At 38.0% G+C, this 21,297-nt stretch overlaps 1 protein-coding gene across 2 annotated transcripts in view; it reads left to right on the top strand.

Moving 5' to 3' along the window:
- The window catches only part of LOC115216375 (meckelin-like), a 61,212-nt gene that overhangs the window by 9,237 nt on the left and 30,678 nt on the right, over window positions 1-21,297 (top strand). For both annotated transcript variants that reach the window (XR_005001059.1, XM_029785668.2), the window contains exons 5-12: window positions 490-562; window positions 4,013-4,081; window positions 5,941-6,006; window positions 10,647-10,819; window positions 12,675-12,918; window positions 14,964-15,027; window positions 17,431-17,526; window positions 20,425-20,508. Coding sequence is in view for 1 of the 2 variants with exons in the window: in XM_029785668.2 (XP_029641528.2) it covers window positions 490-562; window positions 4,013-4,081; window positions 5,941-6,006; window positions 10,647-10,819; window positions 12,675-12,918; window positions 14,964-15,027; window positions 17,431-17,526; window positions 20,425-20,508 (869 nt within the window). In the remaining variant the exon portion in view is untranslated. The remainder of the gene's footprint in view (window positions 1-489; window positions 563-4,012; window positions 4,082-5,940; window positions 6,007-10,646; window positions 10,820-12,674; window positions 12,919-14,963; window positions 15,028-17,430; window positions 17,527-20,424; window positions 20,509-21,297) is intronic.

Here is a 21,297-nt window from a genome sequence, read left to right as displayed (position 1 = left end):
AGAACTAACAGTTGGCAACAAGGGCATTTGACTGCAGAAAACCAGCCTCAAAAAAATTCCATTCAGCTTATATGAATATGGAAAAGTGGATGTAAAAACGCTGATGATGATGTGTGTCATCATCATCATTATCATCATTTAAAATCTGCTTTCCTTGCTGGAGTGGGCTTGACGGTTTGACAGGGGCTGGTTAGATAGAAGACTGCACCAGGCTTCACTGTCTGTTTTGGCATTATATGTCTATATGTATGTATTTTTAAGAAGACACTTGGTCAAGGTGCCATGCTGTGGGAGTGAAACCATAACTAACTGGTTAGGAAGCAAGCTTCCACACAACTTCCTTATAAATAGTCAGTTAAACTGAAGTGGATACTTGCAAATATCTGGTAATTATGGAATCATGTATATCTTGTTAAAATAGAAATATAAAATCCTAAAACAGATTAAAGACTTTGATTTGAAGTAAAAATGGCTTTGCTTATCATTTAGGTGTGTCCGGTGTACACAGATCCTGTCAGTATTACCAAATTATGCAAACTGTACTTGTCCACGTTCAAATAAGGTAATGTATGACAATCATTTTCACTGATTTTTGTTTTCTTAAATTCATCATTATTGCTTTAACATCCATCTTATCATGCTTGCACGGATTGGATGGAAGTTGTTCAGATAGATTTTTTTTAATGGCTGGATGCTGTTCCTGTCACCAACCCTCATCTCTGTTTCCAAGCAAGGTAGTATTTCCTCATGACCAGAGGTTATACTTTCATGGATATTGGGGAACAAAGGACACTGCCTGCAACTATCATGTGATGTCAAGGCAAGGAGGCAGTAACACACATACATACATTCATATATATATATATACATGCATACATACAAACATACATAGACCTACATACATACATGCATGTGAAGGCGCATGGCTCAGTGGTTAGAGCATTGGGCTCACAATCACAAGGTAGTGAGTTCGACTCCTGGACTGGACTGTGTGTTGTGCTCTTGAGCAAGACACTTTATTTCATTGCTCCAATTCACTCAGCAGTAGAAATGAGTTGCGACATCACTGGTGCCAATCTGTATCAGCGTTTGCCTTTCCGTTGGATAACATCAGTGGTGTGGAGAGGGGAGGTATGCATGGACTGCTGGTTTGTATGGGCAACTGCTGACCAAAGGGGGTCTTTAGCTTTTACCCTCTGTATATATTTTAAATATTTAGCTGAAGAAGGGCAGTGAGTTGGCAGAATCTTTAGCATGCCAAGCAAAATGCTTAACGGCATTTCATCCCTCTTTGCATTCTGGGTTCAAATTCTGCCGAGGTCAATTTTTGCCTTTCACCTTTTCGGGTCAATAAAATAAGTACTAGTTGAGGACTGGGATCGATGTAATCAGCTTATCCAATTCCTCCAAACTTGCTGGCCTTGTGCTAAAATTTGAAACTAATATTTAGCAGAAGATTGACCCAAGGTTTGAGAGTTTTGTGCATTAGCACTTATTAAACTAGTTACAAATCAAAGGGTTACAAATTTATATACTATTGATAATATTTCCTTGGATAGTTCTATCACAAGGCTTTGGTTGACTTGGTGACTGTGGTAGAAAATATTTGCCCAATGTGCCATATAGTGAGACTGAACTCAAAACCATGTGCTTGGGAAGCAAATTCTTTATTACCCAGCCATGCCTTCTAAATCTTACAGAATAAGTAGTTGTCTAAAAGTATTCAAGGGTACCATGGTCATTATCACTACCATACCCCTTAACCACCTCCACTGTGCTCCTCATTAAAGTTTTATGGTCTGATATTTTCCATGTTTCCCTGGCATTTGCAAGTTTATGTCCATTTAATTGTATGGATACTCAGGCATAGCTGTGCAGTTGAGATGTTTGTTTCCCAACCACATGGTTTTAGGTTCAGTCCCACTGCATAGCTGTTTGAGTAAGTGTCATCTACTAAAGCTCCAGGCCGACCAAAGCATATTGAGTGGATTTGTTGGATGGAAATTGAAAGAAGCCTGTTCCTGTGTGTGGTGTCTCCTTGTCTTGGCATCATGTGATAGCTGTAAGCGAGTGTCACCACCATAAAAGCAGTATCTTTGTTTCCAGTCTTCTGTGAAAACATGTCTGGCCTTGGGGAGATATTACTTTGCTTTGAAAGAAGTAACTGTTGACAACAGAAAGGGCATCCAGCCATAGAAAACCTCAATAAATTCCTGCTGGACCCATAAAAGTATGGAAAAGTGAACATTAAAACAACGATGACAACAACAATTCAGATTTCCATTTAAAGGACCATTTCCTTAGCTTCCAAGTAATGAATCTTACTATCCCCTTTTTCATCTCATTCCCTGTACTCATGACTAAAACATAAATTAATTAAACACTGATTAGAAGGCATCATTGAAGTCAGAAAGGAGAAAGTCTTCCAAAAGCAACAACGGCATTTCTATTTAACCCTTTCGTTACCAACCCGGCTGAAACCAGCTCTAGCTTTGAGTACAAATGTCTTGTTTTCATAAGTTTTGAATTAAAATCTGCCACCAAACCTTAGTCACAATTTATGTTCCTAACACTAACTGAATGATGACTAAGTTATTTTACTAAATTCTTTGTTATATTTAAAGTAATTGAAAGAAACACAGAACATCTCAAAATAAATACAGTAACAAAAGGATTAAAGGGTCATTTCCTTAGCCTCTTAGTAATGAATCTCACTATCCCGTCTTCATTTCACTCCCTGTACTTGTGTCCAAAACATAAATTAATTATATACTAGGTGACCAAGTCAGCAGCGGGGGCGGGTGTGCTGAAAGTGTAACTGCTAGAGTAAGAATAGCTTGGGCAAAGTTCAGAGAGCTCTTACCTCTGCTGGTGACAAAAGGCCTCTCGCACAGAGTGAAAGGCAGACTGTATGATGCGTGTGTACGAACAGCCATGCTACATGGCAGTGAAACATGGGCCGTGACTGCTGAGGATATGCGTAAGCTCGCAAGAAATGAAGCCAGTATGCTCCGATGGATGTGTAATGTCAGTACTCATACTCGGCAGAGTGTAAGTACCTTGAGAGAAAAGCTGGACCTAAGAAGCATCAGTTGTGGTGTGCAAGAGAGACGTTTGCGCTGGTATGGTCATGTGGCGAGAATGGATGAAGATAGTTGTGTGAAAAAGTGCCACACCCTAGCGGTTGAGGGAACCTGCGGAAGAGGCAGACCCAGGAAAACCTGGGACGGGTGGTGAAGCACGACCTTCGAACTTTAGGTCTCACTGAGGAAATGACTAGAGACCGAGTCCTCTGGAAGTGTGCTGTGCGCGAGAAGACCCGGCAGGACAAGTGAGTCCATAACCCGTGGCCTTCTACATGGGATGGAGCCAGCCTACGTATGCATACCTTCCCTTCTTGGGACACAAAACTCTACTTGTGAAGACCTGTTGAGGCAAGTGAGGATCAGAATCGAAATCGATCAATGGAAATTGCAGATGTGTTACCAGTGCCGGTGGCATGTCAAAACTCTACTTGTGAAGACCCGTTGAGGCAAATGAGGATCAGAATGGAAATCGATCAATGGAAATTGCAGATGTGTTACCAGTGCCGGTGGCATGTAAGAGAACCTTCCGTTTCGCGACCGTTGCCAGCACCGCCCCGTTTCGTGTCCGTTGCCAGCCTTGCCTGGCCCTCGTGCCGGTGGCACATAAAAAGCACCATCCGTTCGTGGCCGTTTGCCAGCTCTGTCTGGCACCTGTGCGGGTGGCACGTAAAAAGCACCCACTACACTCATGGAGTGGTTGGCGTTAGGAAGGGCATCCAGCCGTAGAAACACTGCCAGATTTGACTGGGCCTGATGAAGCCTTCTGGCTTCACAGACCCCAGTAGAACCGTCCAACCCATGCTAGCATGGAAAACGGACGCTAAACGATGATGATGATGATACTGATTAGAAGATGACATTAAAATCATGCAGAGTCTCCCAGAGATCTATGAAATATTCTACTGATGTTTTGTTTTTTTCTTCAGGTTGGAGATGTTTGTTTCCAAAAGAAAAGTGATATCATAGCAAAGCCATCTTACTACATACGATTGAGTGTAAGAAATATCTTCATTTATTTATTGAATTATTTATCTATTTCATGTTAATTCCTCCAATTAGTAGCATCTAGTTTTGCAATAAAGAAGTAAGAGAGAGTAAAAAGAGGAAAAAGGCCCAAAAGAAAGAGTAAGAATAAATTATAATTTCCCATTCCTCACAGCAATTTATTTAATATTCCATAAGCTCTCTTTTTGATATCTTTTTAACTTCAGGATTGTCTCCTGCTTGTGCTAAAATTATTTAACTAATATTAATCAATGGTTAATATTCTTTTTTTCTTTACCACATAATTACCACTTGTTAGATTTTATTTTAATACTCCACTTGTATTAAATATATAAATACTAACTTAATTATTTTTTTTTGTGCAGTTGACATCTTTGAGTAATTTATTCTTTAAACATTTCCTTGTCAATCAGTAAATCCTAAACATTTTACTTAGTGGTTCTCCCATCACTGCTTCAGTAAACAGGTGAAAGCTATACTTTACTGATGAGGTCATAATAAGACTGGAGGTTTTTTTAGAGTTGCCTCCCATACTGGCTGAAATAAATATATTATTACTCAGTGGCAGTCTCTGTATCCTGTTTAACATGGATGTATTATAAGACTGCCATAATACTGCAGAATTTGTTCTGAGAAAATCTCTTGTGTAGACTCTACTGTATATAAGCATCTATCCCTCTGTTTGCTTCTCTCTCTCTCTCTCTCTGGCTAAGTAAGACTTGATTTTAAGCCATTGGGTGTCAGCCCAATCATGAATTTGGTTTAATGGTATTATATTCCTCCAAGTAAGTTTTGTTATTTATAATTGTGACGCGAAACTCTACAACTCTTTGCTTGACCTTCTCTTCCTTTCCTATCTCCCTCTCTCTCTCTCACTCCTCTTCATCTCTCTCTCACAGCCGCTTGTCTTCCTCTATCTTTCTCTCCCTACTCCTCCTCATCTCTTTCACAGCCAGGCGAGTTGCTTCCTTTTCGCCGCTGGCATTCAAACAGTGAACACTGTTCTTCTAGCGCTCTTACAATCTTTCCTCGTGTAGGCCAGCATTAAGGCCCTCATTGTCTGTTTTTTTTTGTTTGTTTTATTCTTGTACTGTATTTTTATTATTTGTATTTTATTTTGTAATTTTATTTGTATCGTTTTTTTGTTTAACTTTCCTTGTTTTTACCCCTCTGCGAAGTAATTTTTAAAAATTCCTTCGCAGGAAGGACTAGTTCCACGAGTCGTGTTCTATCCAACCTTCGAAACACGCTAGAGTTGAACTAGGGACAGCTGATGAAGGGGATTTTTCCTTGTGCAGTTTGTCTTGTACTCTGTTTTTTTCGTTTAGGTCCGTTTCCACGTTTGTTTTTACGTTTTCGTTTCTCGTTGAGTTCTACGTCTATTTGTGGTGTCCTGTACTTACGTATATATATTTATATATATGCATGTATATATACATGTAGATGTAGGTACGTACATATATGTATGTATGTATGCATATATTTTATTTATTACACTATTGTATGACTGAGCGCCCTCGCGTCGATCCGATCCGATTCGTTTTCGTTTTGTTTCATCTCCTCCAAGTAAATTTTGTTATATATATATATATATATATATATATATTATATATATATATATATATATGTTTCATTTGATGGAAGAAACGTCGAAAATATATATGGAGTTGGAGACTTAATCATGAAGAACTGATTTAATTTATTTATTCTGTTAATGAGCTAAACTTGATTATTTCTGCTAATCAATAGTGAAATTAATGTATTCTCAAAAACATTTAATTATTATTGTTCAATATCAGTTTAATTAGAGACTGTCTTTACATTTACCAATTTTTTATTTTTCTTCCAGACTGATGATTTGGTGGAATCCCATCTTCTTAGACAGAACCTCATCATTTCATACGGAATGTGTCATGTTTGTATATATATATTCCTTTATTCTTTTACTTGTTTTAGTCATTTTAATTGTGGCTATGCTGGAGCACCACCTTGAAGGGTTTTTTTAGTTGAATGAATCGCCTCACCCCCCAGTACTTATTTCCTTTTAAAGTCTGGTACTTGTTCTATCGGTCTTCTTGTGCCAAACTACTAAGTCATGGGGACGTAAACACACCAACACCTGTTGTCAAGTGGTGATGGGGAAACAGACACAGACACATGATGGGCTTCTTTCAGTTTCCATCTTCCACTCACAAGGCTTCCAAATTCACTCACAAGACTGTGATTGGCCTGAGGCTATTGTAGAAGGCACTTGCCCCAAGTGTCACACAGTGGGACTGAACCTGGAACCATGTGGTTGGGAAGCAAGCAGTGTTGTATGCATTTTGCTTGACGATGTCATGTGATCTAACTCCATGGTCACATGATTTAAGTCTTCTATTTTATTTGTTTCAGTCATTTGACTGCGGTCATGCTGGAGCACCTTCTTTAGTTGAACAAATTGATCCCAGGACTTATTCTTTGTATGCCTAGTACTTATTCTATCAATCTCTTTTGCTGAACCACTAAGTTACGGGTATGTAAACACACCAACATCAGTTGTCAAGCGATGGTGGGGGAACACACAGACACACACACACACACACACTTAGGGCTTCTTTCAGTTTCCATCTACCAAATACACTCACAAAACTTTGGTCAGCCTGGAGCTATAGTAGAAAACATTTGTCCAAGGTGCCATGCAGTGGGACTGAACCCGGAACCGTGTGGTTGGTAAACAAGCTACTTACTACACAGTCACTTCTGCACCTATAGCCATGTTTACAAATTTCTTCCCTTATGATATGTCTTACATGCAATTACAGATTTCTCTGGTTATCCAGTTACTTAAACCCAGTGGGAGTAAGAGGTAGCTTATGACTACATTTTTACTTTGATAGACACTTTACTGTGAGATTACATTAACACTTTACCCGACCTGTTTATCAATTGTAATCCGCAGGACATATTTCCCAGTTGTCCATGCATCATATATAATATACATTCCCAATTTTTTTCAACCACAAAAGTAACTTGAGACTTATGAGAGGAAAGCTTTATATTGCTCAGAATGTATGAAACAAGGACAAACTAAATCTGAAAGCAAGCATTGATGTTTAGGGCAGACTTATGAAAATGCTTTGGACAAGAAAAAGGGTTAATGAACCTGAATAAGGCCCTGTTTTCAGAAAAACAAAGCCAATCTAATTGGTGGTAATAATTTTCTGTAATGGATGACGTAACAAATATATTTGGGTTATTGAGTTGCGAATTTTTGTTCTGTATTAGTGTAGAAAGTTATTGTAAGTGGGTGGAATCTTAGGTGAGTGTCTTCCACTATAGCCTTGTGCTGCTAAAGCCTTGTGAGTGGATTTGGTTAAGGGAAACTGAAAGAAACCTGTCATATATATGTAAAAAAAAAAAATGCCCCCCCCCTCTTTTCATCATGAATGATAATGGGATTGCACCTAGAAAGATCCCTGCCGAGGCACAAGTCCAGGCAAGGTTGTTTATGGAAGACCAGCAGTCACCCATGCATACCAGCCTCCCTTCTCCACGCCACTGATGTTATTCAAGGAAAAGGCAAAGTTCCAAGACAGCTTGGAACCAGTGATAGCGCAACTCATTTCTATAGCTGAGTGAACTGGAGCAACATGAATAAAGTGTTTTGTTCAAAGGACACAACACGCATCCCAGTCCGGCAATCAAACTCACTACCTCATGATTGTGAGCCCAACCACTGAGCTGTGTGCCTTCATATGTGAATGTGTGTGTGTGTTGTTATCTAGATATCACATGATGGTTGTAAACGAGCATCTCTGTCATTCAAGCAAGGTTGTTCAATTCCAGTCCTCTGTGAAAAACATGAACCATAGAGAAATATTACCATATTCAGATGCCGTGCCGGTAGCATGTAAAAAGCACCATTCGAGCATGATCATTACCTGTGTCGCCTTACTGGCATCTGTGCTGGTGGCATGTGAAAAAATATTTGAGCGAGGTTGTTGCCAGTGCCGCTGGACTGGCTCCTGTGCAGATGGCACATAAAAAGCACCATTTGAGCGTGGCCATTGCCAGTACTGCCTGACTAGCCCTTGTGCCGGTGGCATGTAAAAGCACCCGCTACACTTTTGGAGTGGTTGGCGTTAGGAAGGGCATCCAGCTGTAGAAACTCTGCCAGATCAGATTGGAGCCTGGTGCAGCCATCTGATTCGCCAGACCTCAGTCAACTCGTCCAACCCATGCTAGCATGGAAAGTGGATGTTAAATGATGATGATGAGATACAGGTGAGGATTGGCAACAGGAAGAGTATCTAGCCATAAAAAATCTTCAACAAATTCTGTCTGACCCATACATGCATGGAAAAAGTTTACATCTGTTTATCATCAACATCATTAATGATGATGACTAGATGTAAAACTAATCCCACCATATTAATAATGTAGATTTTGACCTTCTGACCTGTTATCCTCTTTGTCATGATTTTTTTTTACTGTATCCAATGTCTTTTATTGTATAGCAGAGCACAGGCACTTAATGTGGATTGTCTATGAGTTATAGAAGATATAAATATTTATCTGTCTTAACCATAACCATCACTCAAACTGACAGGAGTAATATGATTGACAGCTGCATGCTAAGCATATTGTTGTTGATAATGACCATTCATAAACATTTACTTAGAAAGAAAAAAAACTAAAACACGTGTATGTCTGTGTATGGGCAATTTGAAAATAAAAATAAAACCAAATGTCTAAAGGATGTACACAGTGAATGTATAAAGTTGACACTCAGTTTAAGATGGCGAAAAGATGGTGGGGTAATTTTCTGAGCATGGGTTTTTGTCAGTAGGAGGAGAAAGGAAAAATCCAGAGAGATGGAAAAAAAGTTCAAGAAAAGCACGTTCAAGTGACTGGAAGTGGGGACAGAAAAAGTGGGGTCTTTTTAAGGCAAGAAATGTGATAATGGTGTGTGTGTGTATGTGTGCATGTGGTAGTATCTGAGTGCATGTGTGTTTGTGTTTATGTGGTACTGCAGACAGTTTAGCAGCAGTAGTTATGTAGTTGTGATTTTGTTATGAGTTCTTGAGAATCAAGGCACATGGACTTGTAGGATGCCAGAAATGGCAAGGTATGATAACATAGAGCTCATATTGAAATAAACAACTTGGAATACGTCAAATGTTGGTAGGATACTATAGACAGGCGAAGTGATGTTAGCACTTTGGGTATGCATCATTACTCCAAGTGAAACGATGAGAGGTTCTGATGAAGGATTTATTTAAACAGTCACCTGAGGAGGCACATTTTACATTTTGGATGTATGATAATGATTGCACATCACCTCACCAATCTACTAAATGTGTAAAAATGTGTTGAAACAATTGTAGTGATTTTAAGTAAAGAATGTCGCTCATACCATCTATCATTTATCCAGTTGTATAAATTGTATGGAAATTGTGAAATTCTTGATATATATCCAGTAGCAGGAATATTTCTACTGTATGATGACATCAGGTAGCCAATAACTATGGATGAGCTTTGCATAGCATACTACATGCTTATTTAACTGTATATGTATATATACACACACACATTCTTTTATTCTTTTACTTGTTTCAGTCATTTGCCTGCAGTCATGCTGGAGCACCACCTTGAGTGGTTTTAGCCGATCAAATCGACCCCAGGACTTACTTTTTAAGCCAACACACCAACACTGGTTGTGAAGCAGTGACGGGTGGGACAAACAGACACAAATACACATATATAGATATATACATATATATATGTTGGGCTTTTTCCAGTTTCCATCTATCAAATTCTCTCACGAGGCTTTGGTCAACCTGAAGCTACAGTAGAAGACACTTGCCCAAGGTGCCACTCAGTAGGACTGAACTCAGAACCATGTGGTCTGAAAGCAAGCTTCTTACCATTCAGCCACACCTGCGCATATATACGTACATATCTATATATATATATATATATATATAATTAAATTTCATAATTGGTAGAAGTTATAAAGTAACTTAAAAGCTGAGAGCTTCCTGCATGATATCTTGTGATGGTTAACGAGTGTCACCATTAAAACAAATAATGTCATTCATTTCTAATCTTCCATGCAAACATCTCTAGTCTTGAGGAAATGTTACTTTGCTTGGAGACAAATGAAGGTAAAAGTAATCATGTGAGGGAAGGCTATCTGGCTGCACAAAAATCAGTTTCAGTCTTATTCTATCAGATACAAGCATGCATGGAAGAGAGGACACTAAAATGTTGATGATGATGATGATGATATACATGACAAACTTCCACACAGTTTCCACCTCTCTTCCAAATTTCATTCACAAGGCAATTTGAAACCAATAAAGAAGACACTTGCCCAAGCTACTGTTACATGGGCTTGAAACCAGAACCTTGTGGTAGTAAAGTAGACCTTTAAACCATACAGCTTATAGCTTCATCTATATTAGTAATTTTTGTGCATATATCACTTACTGAAGAATCAGAAGTATTATGGCTTCTTGACATATATTTAATTATCTAGTTATTTTCTTCATAATTTCTCTTTATTTACAGGCCAGTTATTTTAACAGCACAGCTTGTCAGTCCCTGGGCAACATGTGTGTTCTGCTTTATGCTACCCACGTGGTGCGTAAATTAAGCCCACAAATCCAGGCGTGCACTCTGTTTCGGAACTTGTCAAAGCTGGCAAAACCACCTGTTAATGAAGAATATGACGTTGGTGATTGGTAAGTATTTTTGATTTTGGATGTCATTACCAGAATGCTCGGCATTTGGAAGCATGAAAAGATTAGTTTGTTTAAGGTAAGAGATAATTAGTTAAAGAGGGGAAAGTTCATGTTCTGTAACTGAGTCTACATTGTGTGTGTGTGTGTGTAGAACTTGTGGAAGAGGGAGACCCAGGAAGACAAGGGACAAAATACTGAAGGCTGATCTCAAGATACCAAGTTTTACAAAGAAGATGACTAGGGGCCAAGATATCTGGTGCCTTGCTGTATTCGAGAAGACCTGTCCACCTCTGCAGAATTGGTACCAGTGCTGGTGCCACATAAACAGCATCCAACTTGCTCTGTAAAATGGTTGGTGTTAGGAAGGGCAGCCAGCCATAGAAACCATTCCAAAACAGACAGTGGAGCCTGGTGCTGCACCCAACTTTACTAGCTGTCCAATCCACCATGTAAGCATAGAAAACAGATTCTAAATGATGCTGATGATATATATATATAACTAGTCTTGATGCATATGTGCATATATATGTATGTATACGTTTGTATATGTAAGTATTCATATGTTGTATTTATTTATATATATATGTATTTATGTTTCTCTCTGTGTGTATTCCACTGTCGAGGCAAAGCATTCCTAAATGCAAATCCAGAAATCCGGGATCTGGAATTATCCAGTAATTTTTTTTGTAGTTTCATCTTGTCTCTTTGTCTTCTCTCCATGTTGCTATATGAACACTTAAGGTGGTTTTAGAGTCAGATCATGGCTGCTATTTTCAGCATCGTGGTATCTCATAGATACCCTAATTTATAATTTTAATAATTATATATATATATATATATATATACACACACAGTATATGTGCAGGCATGGCTGTGTGGTTAAGATGTGTGTTTCCTAAACAAATAGTTTTGAGTTCAATACCTCTACATGGCACTTTGGGTAAATGTCTTCTGTTATAGTCCTGATAGAAGAGACCTGATAGATAGAAACTGAAAGATCCCTAGTGTGTGTGTATATCTATATGTACATACACACATAGATCTTTGTGTGTGTTTGTCCTTGACATTATGTCATAGTTGTAAACAAGTGTCACCCTCATTTGAGTGGTGTCCTTTGTTTCCAGTATGTGTAATCATGCCCAGGCATAGGGAAATATAACCTTGCTTAGTGATGTTTGATAAACTTGGAGAGCTAAAACAAAAATCTTTAAGAGGTGAAAAAGAAAATCTAAGAGATAAAAAAATTAAGGATAAAAAATAGAATCAGTCCTGCCAGGATTTGAGCCCAGAACATGAAACACAATTTGGAATTAACTCTTAATACATTCATTTAAACTCTTTAGCATTCAGATTACTCTGTCAAATGTAGTACTTATTTATTCACATTGTTTTTAATTAATTATGTATTATCTTGTAGCTTTGAGATTTCAGTAATATTTATTTCTTTATTGCCCACAAGGGGCTAAACATAGAGAGGACAAACAAGGACAGACAAAGGGACTAAGTTGATTACATTGACCCCAGTGCGTAACTGGTACTTATTTAATCGACCCCGAAAAGGATGAAAGGCAAAGTCAACCTCGGTGGAATTTGAACTCAGAACGTAACGGCAGACGAAATACGGCTACACATTTTGCCTGGCGTGCTAACGTTTCTGCCAGCTCACTGCCTTAAGAGATTTCAGTAATTTGATTGCATATTTTTAGGATAATATTGTATGGTAGGTGCGAGAGGCCAGATCTAGTTGATTTGAACATAAAGCAAGTAGAATGTTTTGGCCTGATATGGCCGGTTTAAATGCTAAAGGGCTAAGATGTCACCCTAAGTAACTGAATTTTAACTTTTGTTATTACAGGCCGTACAACATGCCTTGGCTGTATTATTCCTCGTTGACCGTGAATGTACTGAATAGTCCTAGTTTACCAGTTGAGTTTACTGTGAAACCACCTACGCAGCTTAAGTTCCTTGTGGTAATGTATTCATTTGAGGGTAAATATCTGGGGATGAAGAGCGTCCGCGGTGGTCTTTTGCAGCTATGTAAAATGAACGATGTGAGGATGGATGCAATTTGGACTTTTGGAACAACATATTCAAGCACGGTAGGAAAAAATGTTTTGGTATTCAGAATTAGATTTTATGAGCCATACTATCAATGTTTTGTTGTTTTTAATGTCCATTTCCCCCAATCTTGTATGGGTCAGTGTGATTCTTTTGATGGAGATGTTCTGCGGCTAGATGCCCTTCCTGTCCCTAGCCCTCATTTTCCCAAGTAAGGTTATGTTTCCCCATGGCCTGATATAATTTTTAAGGAAGACTGGAAATGAACAACATTGATGATGATGCTCATTTATTACAACCACCACATGGAGTCAAGACAAGGGTATATGTACATATCTGTGCACACATACACACATTCATTCACATGTTTTTATACCAGGCTGAGTTAAAAGTTTTTTTCCTATTTCAAGCTTTAATTAATATGAAAATGTTTACTCATCAAAATATATCCTATTATATTCTATTGTTTGAGGGTCCACCCAAACGGCTCATCAATATAATTTTTATCTTGTTCCTGCTCTACCCTGATCACACTCATCCCCTATTCTAAAATGTGAGTAACCATGTAGCAAGAAACCTACTCTGCTCTGGGCCCCTTCTCTCATACTTTAAACCCTCATCTCCGAGCATAAAGCTGCTCCCCTTGCAAGCTGCATGGCAATCTCACTAGTGTTGGTAGGATGAAAAAAAGCACCTTGTATATGTTGTAAAGTGGTGGACATTAGGAATGGAATCCAGCTGTTGAAACTTTGCCAAAACTGACATCAGAGCATAATGCAGTCTTTGCACCTTTTAAACCTTGTCAAACTACCAACCCATGCCAGCATGGAATTAAATGATGATGATGGTTTTTATATCAGGCTATTATTATTAGAAAGCAAACACTTGAAGGGCTTTATGCTGAAGATAACCAAAAACCTATTAAATCCAAGCTTCCCTACCTTTTGCATTTCATTTTCCTGTGGCAACTTTTTGATCATAAATTTCCATCCTAACCTACTGTTTTTGTTCAGTAGAGTTTATGCCTCTGTAATAATCCTTTAAATTATAGGCACAAGGCCTGAAATTTTGGGAGAGGGAGCAAGTCGATTACATCGACCCCAGTACTCAACTGGTACTTAATTTATTGACCCTGAAAGGATATAAGGCAAAGTTGACCTCAGTGGAATTTGAACTCAGAACACAACGATGGGCAAAATACCACTAAGCATTTCGTCCAGCGTACTCTTTTACTTGTTTCAGTCATTTGACTGTGGCCATGCTGGAGTACCGCCTTTAGTCGAGCAAATCGATCCCAGGACTTATTCTTTGTAAGCCTAGTACTTATTCTATCGGTCTCTTTTGCCGAACCGCTAAGTTACGGGGACGTAAACACACCAGCATCGGTTGTCAAGCGATGTTGGGTTGACAATCACACACACATATATACATATATACGATGGGCTTCTTCCAGTTTCCAAGGCTTTGGTTGGCCCGAGGCTATAGTAGAAGACTCTTGCCCAAGGTGCCATGCAGTGGGAATGAAACCAGAACCATGTGGTTGGTAAGCAAGCTACTTACCACACAGCTACTCCTGTGCCACCTTCCATCAAAGTTTCAGTTTATGTTGAAAACACCAGTTTAATAATGACAAAATTTTTTTAGAAAATTCTTTGTTATTTTCAAAATTAATTCAAATAAATATGATGAATTTCAATAGAAACAGAGTAACAAAAAGGTTAGGTTCAGATAATACTAGCAATGAAAATAAAACATAAAGTTCATCGATATTTTTACATTCCTAATATAAACTAAAAATTGAGTGTTGAGGGCTGTAAAGCAAAGCTAAGCTGCTACAGTTTTCATTTAAGACAATTATTCATTTTAGCTAATTATGTTGCAAATACTCTTTAAAAGAATGTATGTGACCACCACACAGTTTCATTTACTATTTTCTTTGGATCTGAAATCCTTGATGTATCAAATCAATATGCTTGTTTTTATATGAAGAATTTTGGCGTTTGATATGTGGCTGTGATAATTTTGTATTTGGTCAGTCTTTTCTTATAAAGCTGAACATTTTAATCTTTTCATCTTTTTATTTCAGTGTTACTTGAAGTTAAGGGATCTCTTTGACAACCAGACTTATCCCTTGATTTTCTATGATCTTTGTATCCTTTGCTGAATTCTGAAGATTTTTCAGTAGTTTCTCAATGTTTTAAAATTCTTGCATTTAAATGGATTTGTGGAGGAGCTTCTACACAGCTACTGAGCCTATTCAATATAGCAAATGTAACACTAACATTTTTAACACCAAACTGCCAGATACTGTTCTTGGTTCTACAATGCAAACTTCCTGTTTTAAAGTGAACTAAATTAAAGCTTCTCATTGAAATGTCAAGTTAATTTATGTTAAGAAAATTCCCCCTAAAACTAATTTAATCATGACAAAAATTACTAATTTTTTTATTATTTTCAAAACTGATTGAAACAAAGGCAGTATATTTCAACAAAAATATGGTTACAAAAGGGTTAATATTGCATTAAATCTTGTGTTAAATCTACATATAATTGTTACTTTGAATATTATTATTATTATTATTGTTGTTTTAAAATAAAACATGGTCCGTTGTCTTCTGCTGAACCGGGGTTATCCCTTGACCCTAGGGTTACAGCAGGTCCTCATCTCACGGAAAGTACACGGTGTAAAATGTGTGCCGAACCTAGCAACACTATTTTCTGAAGTTCTCCCACATTAACACTGTAGGGGAGTTTGTTGAGCTGATTATCAAGGCCCTTTTTAATTAGCCCTAACACTCCAATCACCACTGGTGCTGTGCTGTGCTGCTTTTCATTCCCCACGTCTTGGTCACTTCTATTTCTAGGTCTTTGTACTTATATAACTTCTCAACTTCTTTAATGGACACATTTCTCCCTGATGGTACTGTCACATCTATCATCAAGCATTTCTTATTCTTCTTATCTTTGATGATTATGTCTGGCCTTTTTGCCTTGATTTCTTTATCGGTGTTGATTGGCATGTCCCAGAGTACTGTTACATCATCTTTTCCGGTCACAGTTTCAGGTTTATGCTGGTACCATCTTTCTGAAGTTGGAAGCTGGTAGTGTTTACATATCTTCCAATGGATATATTGCGCTACTCTATTGCATCTATGAATGTATTCGATTTTTGCAAGCGCTGTGCATCCAGTTAAGATGTGGTCCACTGTGACACATTGGCAGAATTGGTTGAGCATCGGACAAAATGCCTTGCGGTATTGATTCCACCTCCTTGGAAATCCATGACGAACTAGTTGAGTGGTAGACTTAATCCATTGCCTAGTTTAACCCCATTACTTTGCACCTTGTATACCTTTACTAAAAAGTCCACTCTGTTGCAAGCATTCTGGCCAGGCACCTGTTTTGAGGATACTGTCCTTCCTTCCTTCCTCCTATCTGTCTCAGAGGCCCTGTAAAAAGTCATGGGTACTGGGTTCCCTTTTCACTGAAAATTTCCTTTTTAAAATTGAAAGACACAGCATTTTGGAACTACTGGTATATTTTAACCTTGTGACTATCACAACAAAAAAATTTAAAATGAAAAGAAATTGTGTTAATATATTTACTGTCCTGTTCACTGATCATTACAGCTAACGACATATTGCCATCTCCTGAAGTCATAAATATTTGTAAGCCTCATAGTGTCATTATCACTCTTTATTTTAATGTTCTACTTTCTGCAGTAGTTATTGGTAGTAGACGTCATATATATAGTGATTTACTGTTTGTATCCTACTTTTAAATAGGTATGTCATGTTCTTACAGATTATAAAAGTTAGGTTCTGGTGGCAAGATGTGCTTCAAGCTGTAAAACATTGCTTCAAAAACACAACTTCAATTAGTGTCATTATAGGGATGTGGTGGTGGGAATGGAAAAGATTGTCATAGTGCCTACAAGACAAACCTGGGCTTGAGCAGGAGAAATCGTCTTGTCCTTTTAATGCTAATCCACCTCAGACTACTTCTAGTTCTATGATGCAACTTTCATTTGATTAAACCTTTGATTAAAAATTCTTGAATGTGGTGCCCCAGCTTGGACAAAATCTAATGACTGAAGCAAGTAAAAGATAAAAGGTTGTACAACCTCATTCCCTATCTTCAATAAATCTGAAGTCTTAGTGTACAGAGGCCTTAATATGAATTTGATATGTTTTATGTTTATTTAATTTTTTTTTTACTTGTTTCAGTCATTGAACTGTGGCCAGTCTTGAAGGGTACTTATTTGACCCCAGCTCTCTTTTCTTTTTTTAAAGTTTGATAGTTATTCTGTTATTTTATTTTGCCAAACTGCTAAGTTATTGGGATATAAACAAACCAACACCAGGTTGTCAAACAGTGGTGGGGAACAAACACAACACAGAAACATGTATATACACACACACACACATCTGCACTCACACACTCAAATTTTTCCAACTTGTAATTGATAGAAAGCCATTATTCTTGTATGTTAATATTATATTTGTTTGTCTGTTTTTTTTTTTTTGGGGATATTTCCTTAATTATTTGATGAGATTTGCGGTACTCTGACAATGGTGAGGAGAGGCTGTATGCCATTCCCATTGTTATTGAAAACCATGTTGGAGAAAATAACATCAGAGTCAACAAAGGTCTGTTTTAATAGATGCATCATCATCATCATCATCATCATCATTTAGCACCCGTTTTCCATGCTGACATGAGTTAGACGATTTGACTGGAGTTAGTAAGACAGAGAGCTGTACCAGGCTCCAGTCCGTTTTGGTTTGGCTTCTATGGCTTGATGCCCTTCCTAATGCCAACCACTTCACAGTGTGTATTGGGTGTCTTTTACATGTCACCGGCACAGGTACCATATATATGTCACCAACACTGGGCATGACTACAATATCACTTACCTTGACATGTCTTCTCAAGCACAGCAAATCACCAAACCATGACTATCATCATCATCATCATCATCATCATCATCATTGCCATCACCATTATCATTAGAATTACCAGCATCATATTCATCACCATTCTTCTCCTCCTTCAATGTCTGTCTTCCATGCTAGCATGGGTAGGTGTGAGAGGCTGGATCTGGCTGGTTTGAACATAAAACAGGTATAATATTGCAGCTGGATATGACTGGTTTAACCCTTTCGTTACCAACCCTGCCGAAACCAGCTCTGGCTCTTTAGTACAAATGTCTTGTTTTCATAAGTTTTGAATTAAAATCTGCCACCAAACCTTAGTCACAATTTATGTTCCTAACACTAGCTTAGTGATAACTAAGTTATTTTACTAAATTCTTTGTTATATTTAAACTAATTGAAAGAAACACAGAGCATCTCAAAATAAATACAGTAACGAAAGGGTTAAATGCTAAAGGGTTAATGAGCCTTTAGACTTGTCACAGACCTAAGAACTGTTGAGTAAAGAAACTATAACTTGTTAGAGCAGTTATGATGCTAAGATAACAGAGCAGTCATTGTTAATATTATATGACCGAAAGGTGGCAAGCTGGCACCGGATAAAATGTTGGACAAAATGCTTAGCAGCATTTCTTCTGATGTTGTTTTCAGTTCAAATGCTGCTGGTGTCAGCTTTGCCTTTTGTCCTTTCGGGGTTGATAAAATAAGTCCCAGTTGAACACTGAGGTTGATGTAACTGTCTGCCCCCCCCCTGAAATTGCTGGCCTTGTGTTGTAAGTTGAAACCAATATTATATGACCAAGGCGTAACTGGGCAATCCTTTCTAATACTAATTAGACCAAGACGTAACAAAATATTCATTCATCATCATCATCGTTTAGCGTTCACTTTCCATGCTAGCATGGGTTGGACGGTTCAACTGCAGTCTGGGAAGCCGGAAGGCTGCACCAGGCCCAGTTTGATCTGGCTATGTTTCTACAGCTGGATGCCCTTCCTAATGCCAACCACTCCGTGAGTGTAGTGGGTGCTTTTTACATGCCACCGGCACAGGTGCCAGACGAGGCTGTTAACATTAATTATATAAACCAAGACATAATAGAGCTATCGTTGTTCATATTTGTTATATGACCAGACATAACAAAGCAATCATTGTTGAGGCCAAGACATAACTAAGTAATCATTGTTAATGTCACTAAAAGAAGCGGCGAGATGGCAGAATTGTTACCATTCCAAGCAAAATGTTTGGTGGCATTTTGTCCATCTTTATGTTCTGAGTTCAAATTCCGCTGAGGGCATCTTTGCCTTTCATCCTTTTGGGGTTGATAAAATAAGTACCATTTAAGCACTGGGATTGATATAATCGATTTAGCCCCCTCCCCACAAATTCCAGACTTTGTGCTTATAGTAGAAAGGATTATTAATATCACTGAAGATTGGCTCTTTGGATACATTTTTGTAAAATATCTAGCAATTTGTCAATTCCTTCTTAGCCATTCTTTAGTATGCCGTTTTGTTCCCAAGAATAGTCTTATATAAAAAAAATTGTCTTGTGTGATAGGAATTTGTAATAAGAAAGAAAAAACAATTTATGAATGAGTTCCTTGGTGGGAGTTTGGCAAGATGAAGCCTTGTAGATTGATACTATATTGCAGTCCTTGTTCAATATATGCCTCTATTGAACTGTTAATGATAACACTGTGTAACGTGAGTTTTGTCCTTTGGTAGCAACTGTTCTTTCCTATTTCTTTACCCCTAGAAAGTATGAAAAATAGCTACTATTTCCTTTAAACTTTGCTTTTGTTACATTTATTCAAGTCCCAAAGTATCCCTCTGAAAACATGGCTATGATGCTCCCCAAATACTCTTGCTCATGATCAGAGATGCACATACTGTCTGCCACCAAGGGACGTGCTCAACTAGTTAAGGTCAAGCAACTGACAAACAAATCTGTGGTGTTGAGTAGAATATTTACTGTAGCAATATTTCTGCTTCAGCCACTCAGTGCTGAATCTGTCTGAAATGATAATGGAAAATAGTTGCAGGAGTGGCTGTGTGGTAAGTAGCTTGCTAACCAACCACATGGTTCCGGGTTCAATCCCACTGCGTGGCATCTTGGGCAAGTGTCTTCTGCTATAGCCCCGGGCCGACCAATGCCTTGTGAGTGGATTTGGTAGACGGAAACTGAAAGAAGCCTGTCGTATATATGTATATATATATATATATATATGTGTGTGTGTGTTTGTGTGTCTGTGTTTGTCCCCCTAGTATTGCTTGACAACCGATGCTAGTGTGTTTATGTCCCCATCACTTAGCGGTTCGGCAAAAAGAGACTGATAGAATAAGTACTGAGCTTACAAAGAATAAGTCCCGGGGTCGATTTGCTCAACTAAAGGCGGTGCTCCAGCATGGCCGCAGTCAAATGACTGAAACAAGTAAAAGAGTAAAGAGTTTCAAAACATTGATGTCCAGGTCACAAAAGCAAAGTTTGAAGGGAATAATAGTCATTTTCTTTGATTTCTAGATAAGAAGCAAATAGGAATGTTACTTATAAAACCAAAAATAAATAAATAAATTACACAGTGTAATCATTATATTTTTATTTTGTACTTTCAGGACAAGTAGACAAATGGGTTTTAACCAGACGGTTTTTCCTCGTTGACAATGTGTCTACTCGGAAATTGGTGAAACCAGGAAATGGTGTGTATTATATATAATTATGTATTTTGTTTTGTAAAGTGTTTTATGTGGAGATTGAGTGAATTATTACAGTTATCATCATCATCGTTGTTTTAAAGCTTGCATGGGTCAGATGGGCGCATGTTGTGGCAAAGATTTCTATGACCAGATGCCTCTCTTGTTTTCAAGTGTGGAAATAATCTCACAGTCTATCAAACAACAAACAACCTGGACATGCTTTTGCAGTGGACTGCAAGCAAGGGTAGCTGTCCTTATGAACAGTAGTGCTTTTGGCTATGATCAGCAAACACACATGAAGAGGAAAGAAATATGAAGGACCTTTTTCTCTCTCTCATGTGTGTGTTTACATCATAAGAATTTAGAAACTTTGAAAGACATGAAGTAAATTATTTTTAATGGCAGTACTTGAGTTCCATCCTAAAAAATAATTTACTTATATAATCATCATTTAAAGTCTGTCTCCTATGCTTGCATGGGTTGGGCAGTTTAACTGGAGCTAGCAAGCCAGAAGTCTGCACCAAGCTCCACTGTCTGTTTTAGCCTGGTTTTTATGGTTGGATGCTCTTCCTAATGCCAACCACTTTATATATATATATATATATATATATATATATATGAAAAGCTTCTTTCAACTTCCGTCTATCAAATCCACTCACAAGGCTTTGGTCAGCCCAAGATACTTGCCCCAGGAGGCAAGCTGAAGGACTGAACCCAAAACTACATCATTAGGAAGTGAATTTCTTATGCATAAAGCCATGCCTGGACTTATTCTCTATGAAAATTCATTAA

Source organism: Octopus sinensis, linkage group LG10 (assembly GCF_006345805.1).
Source record: "Octopus sinensis linkage group LG10, ASM634580v1, whole genome shotgun sequence".
NCBI lineage: Eukaryota > Metazoa > Mollusca > Cephalopoda > Octopoda > Octopodidae > Octopus > Octopus sinensis.
This window is presented reverse-complemented; position numbering and strand designations above follow the sequence as displayed.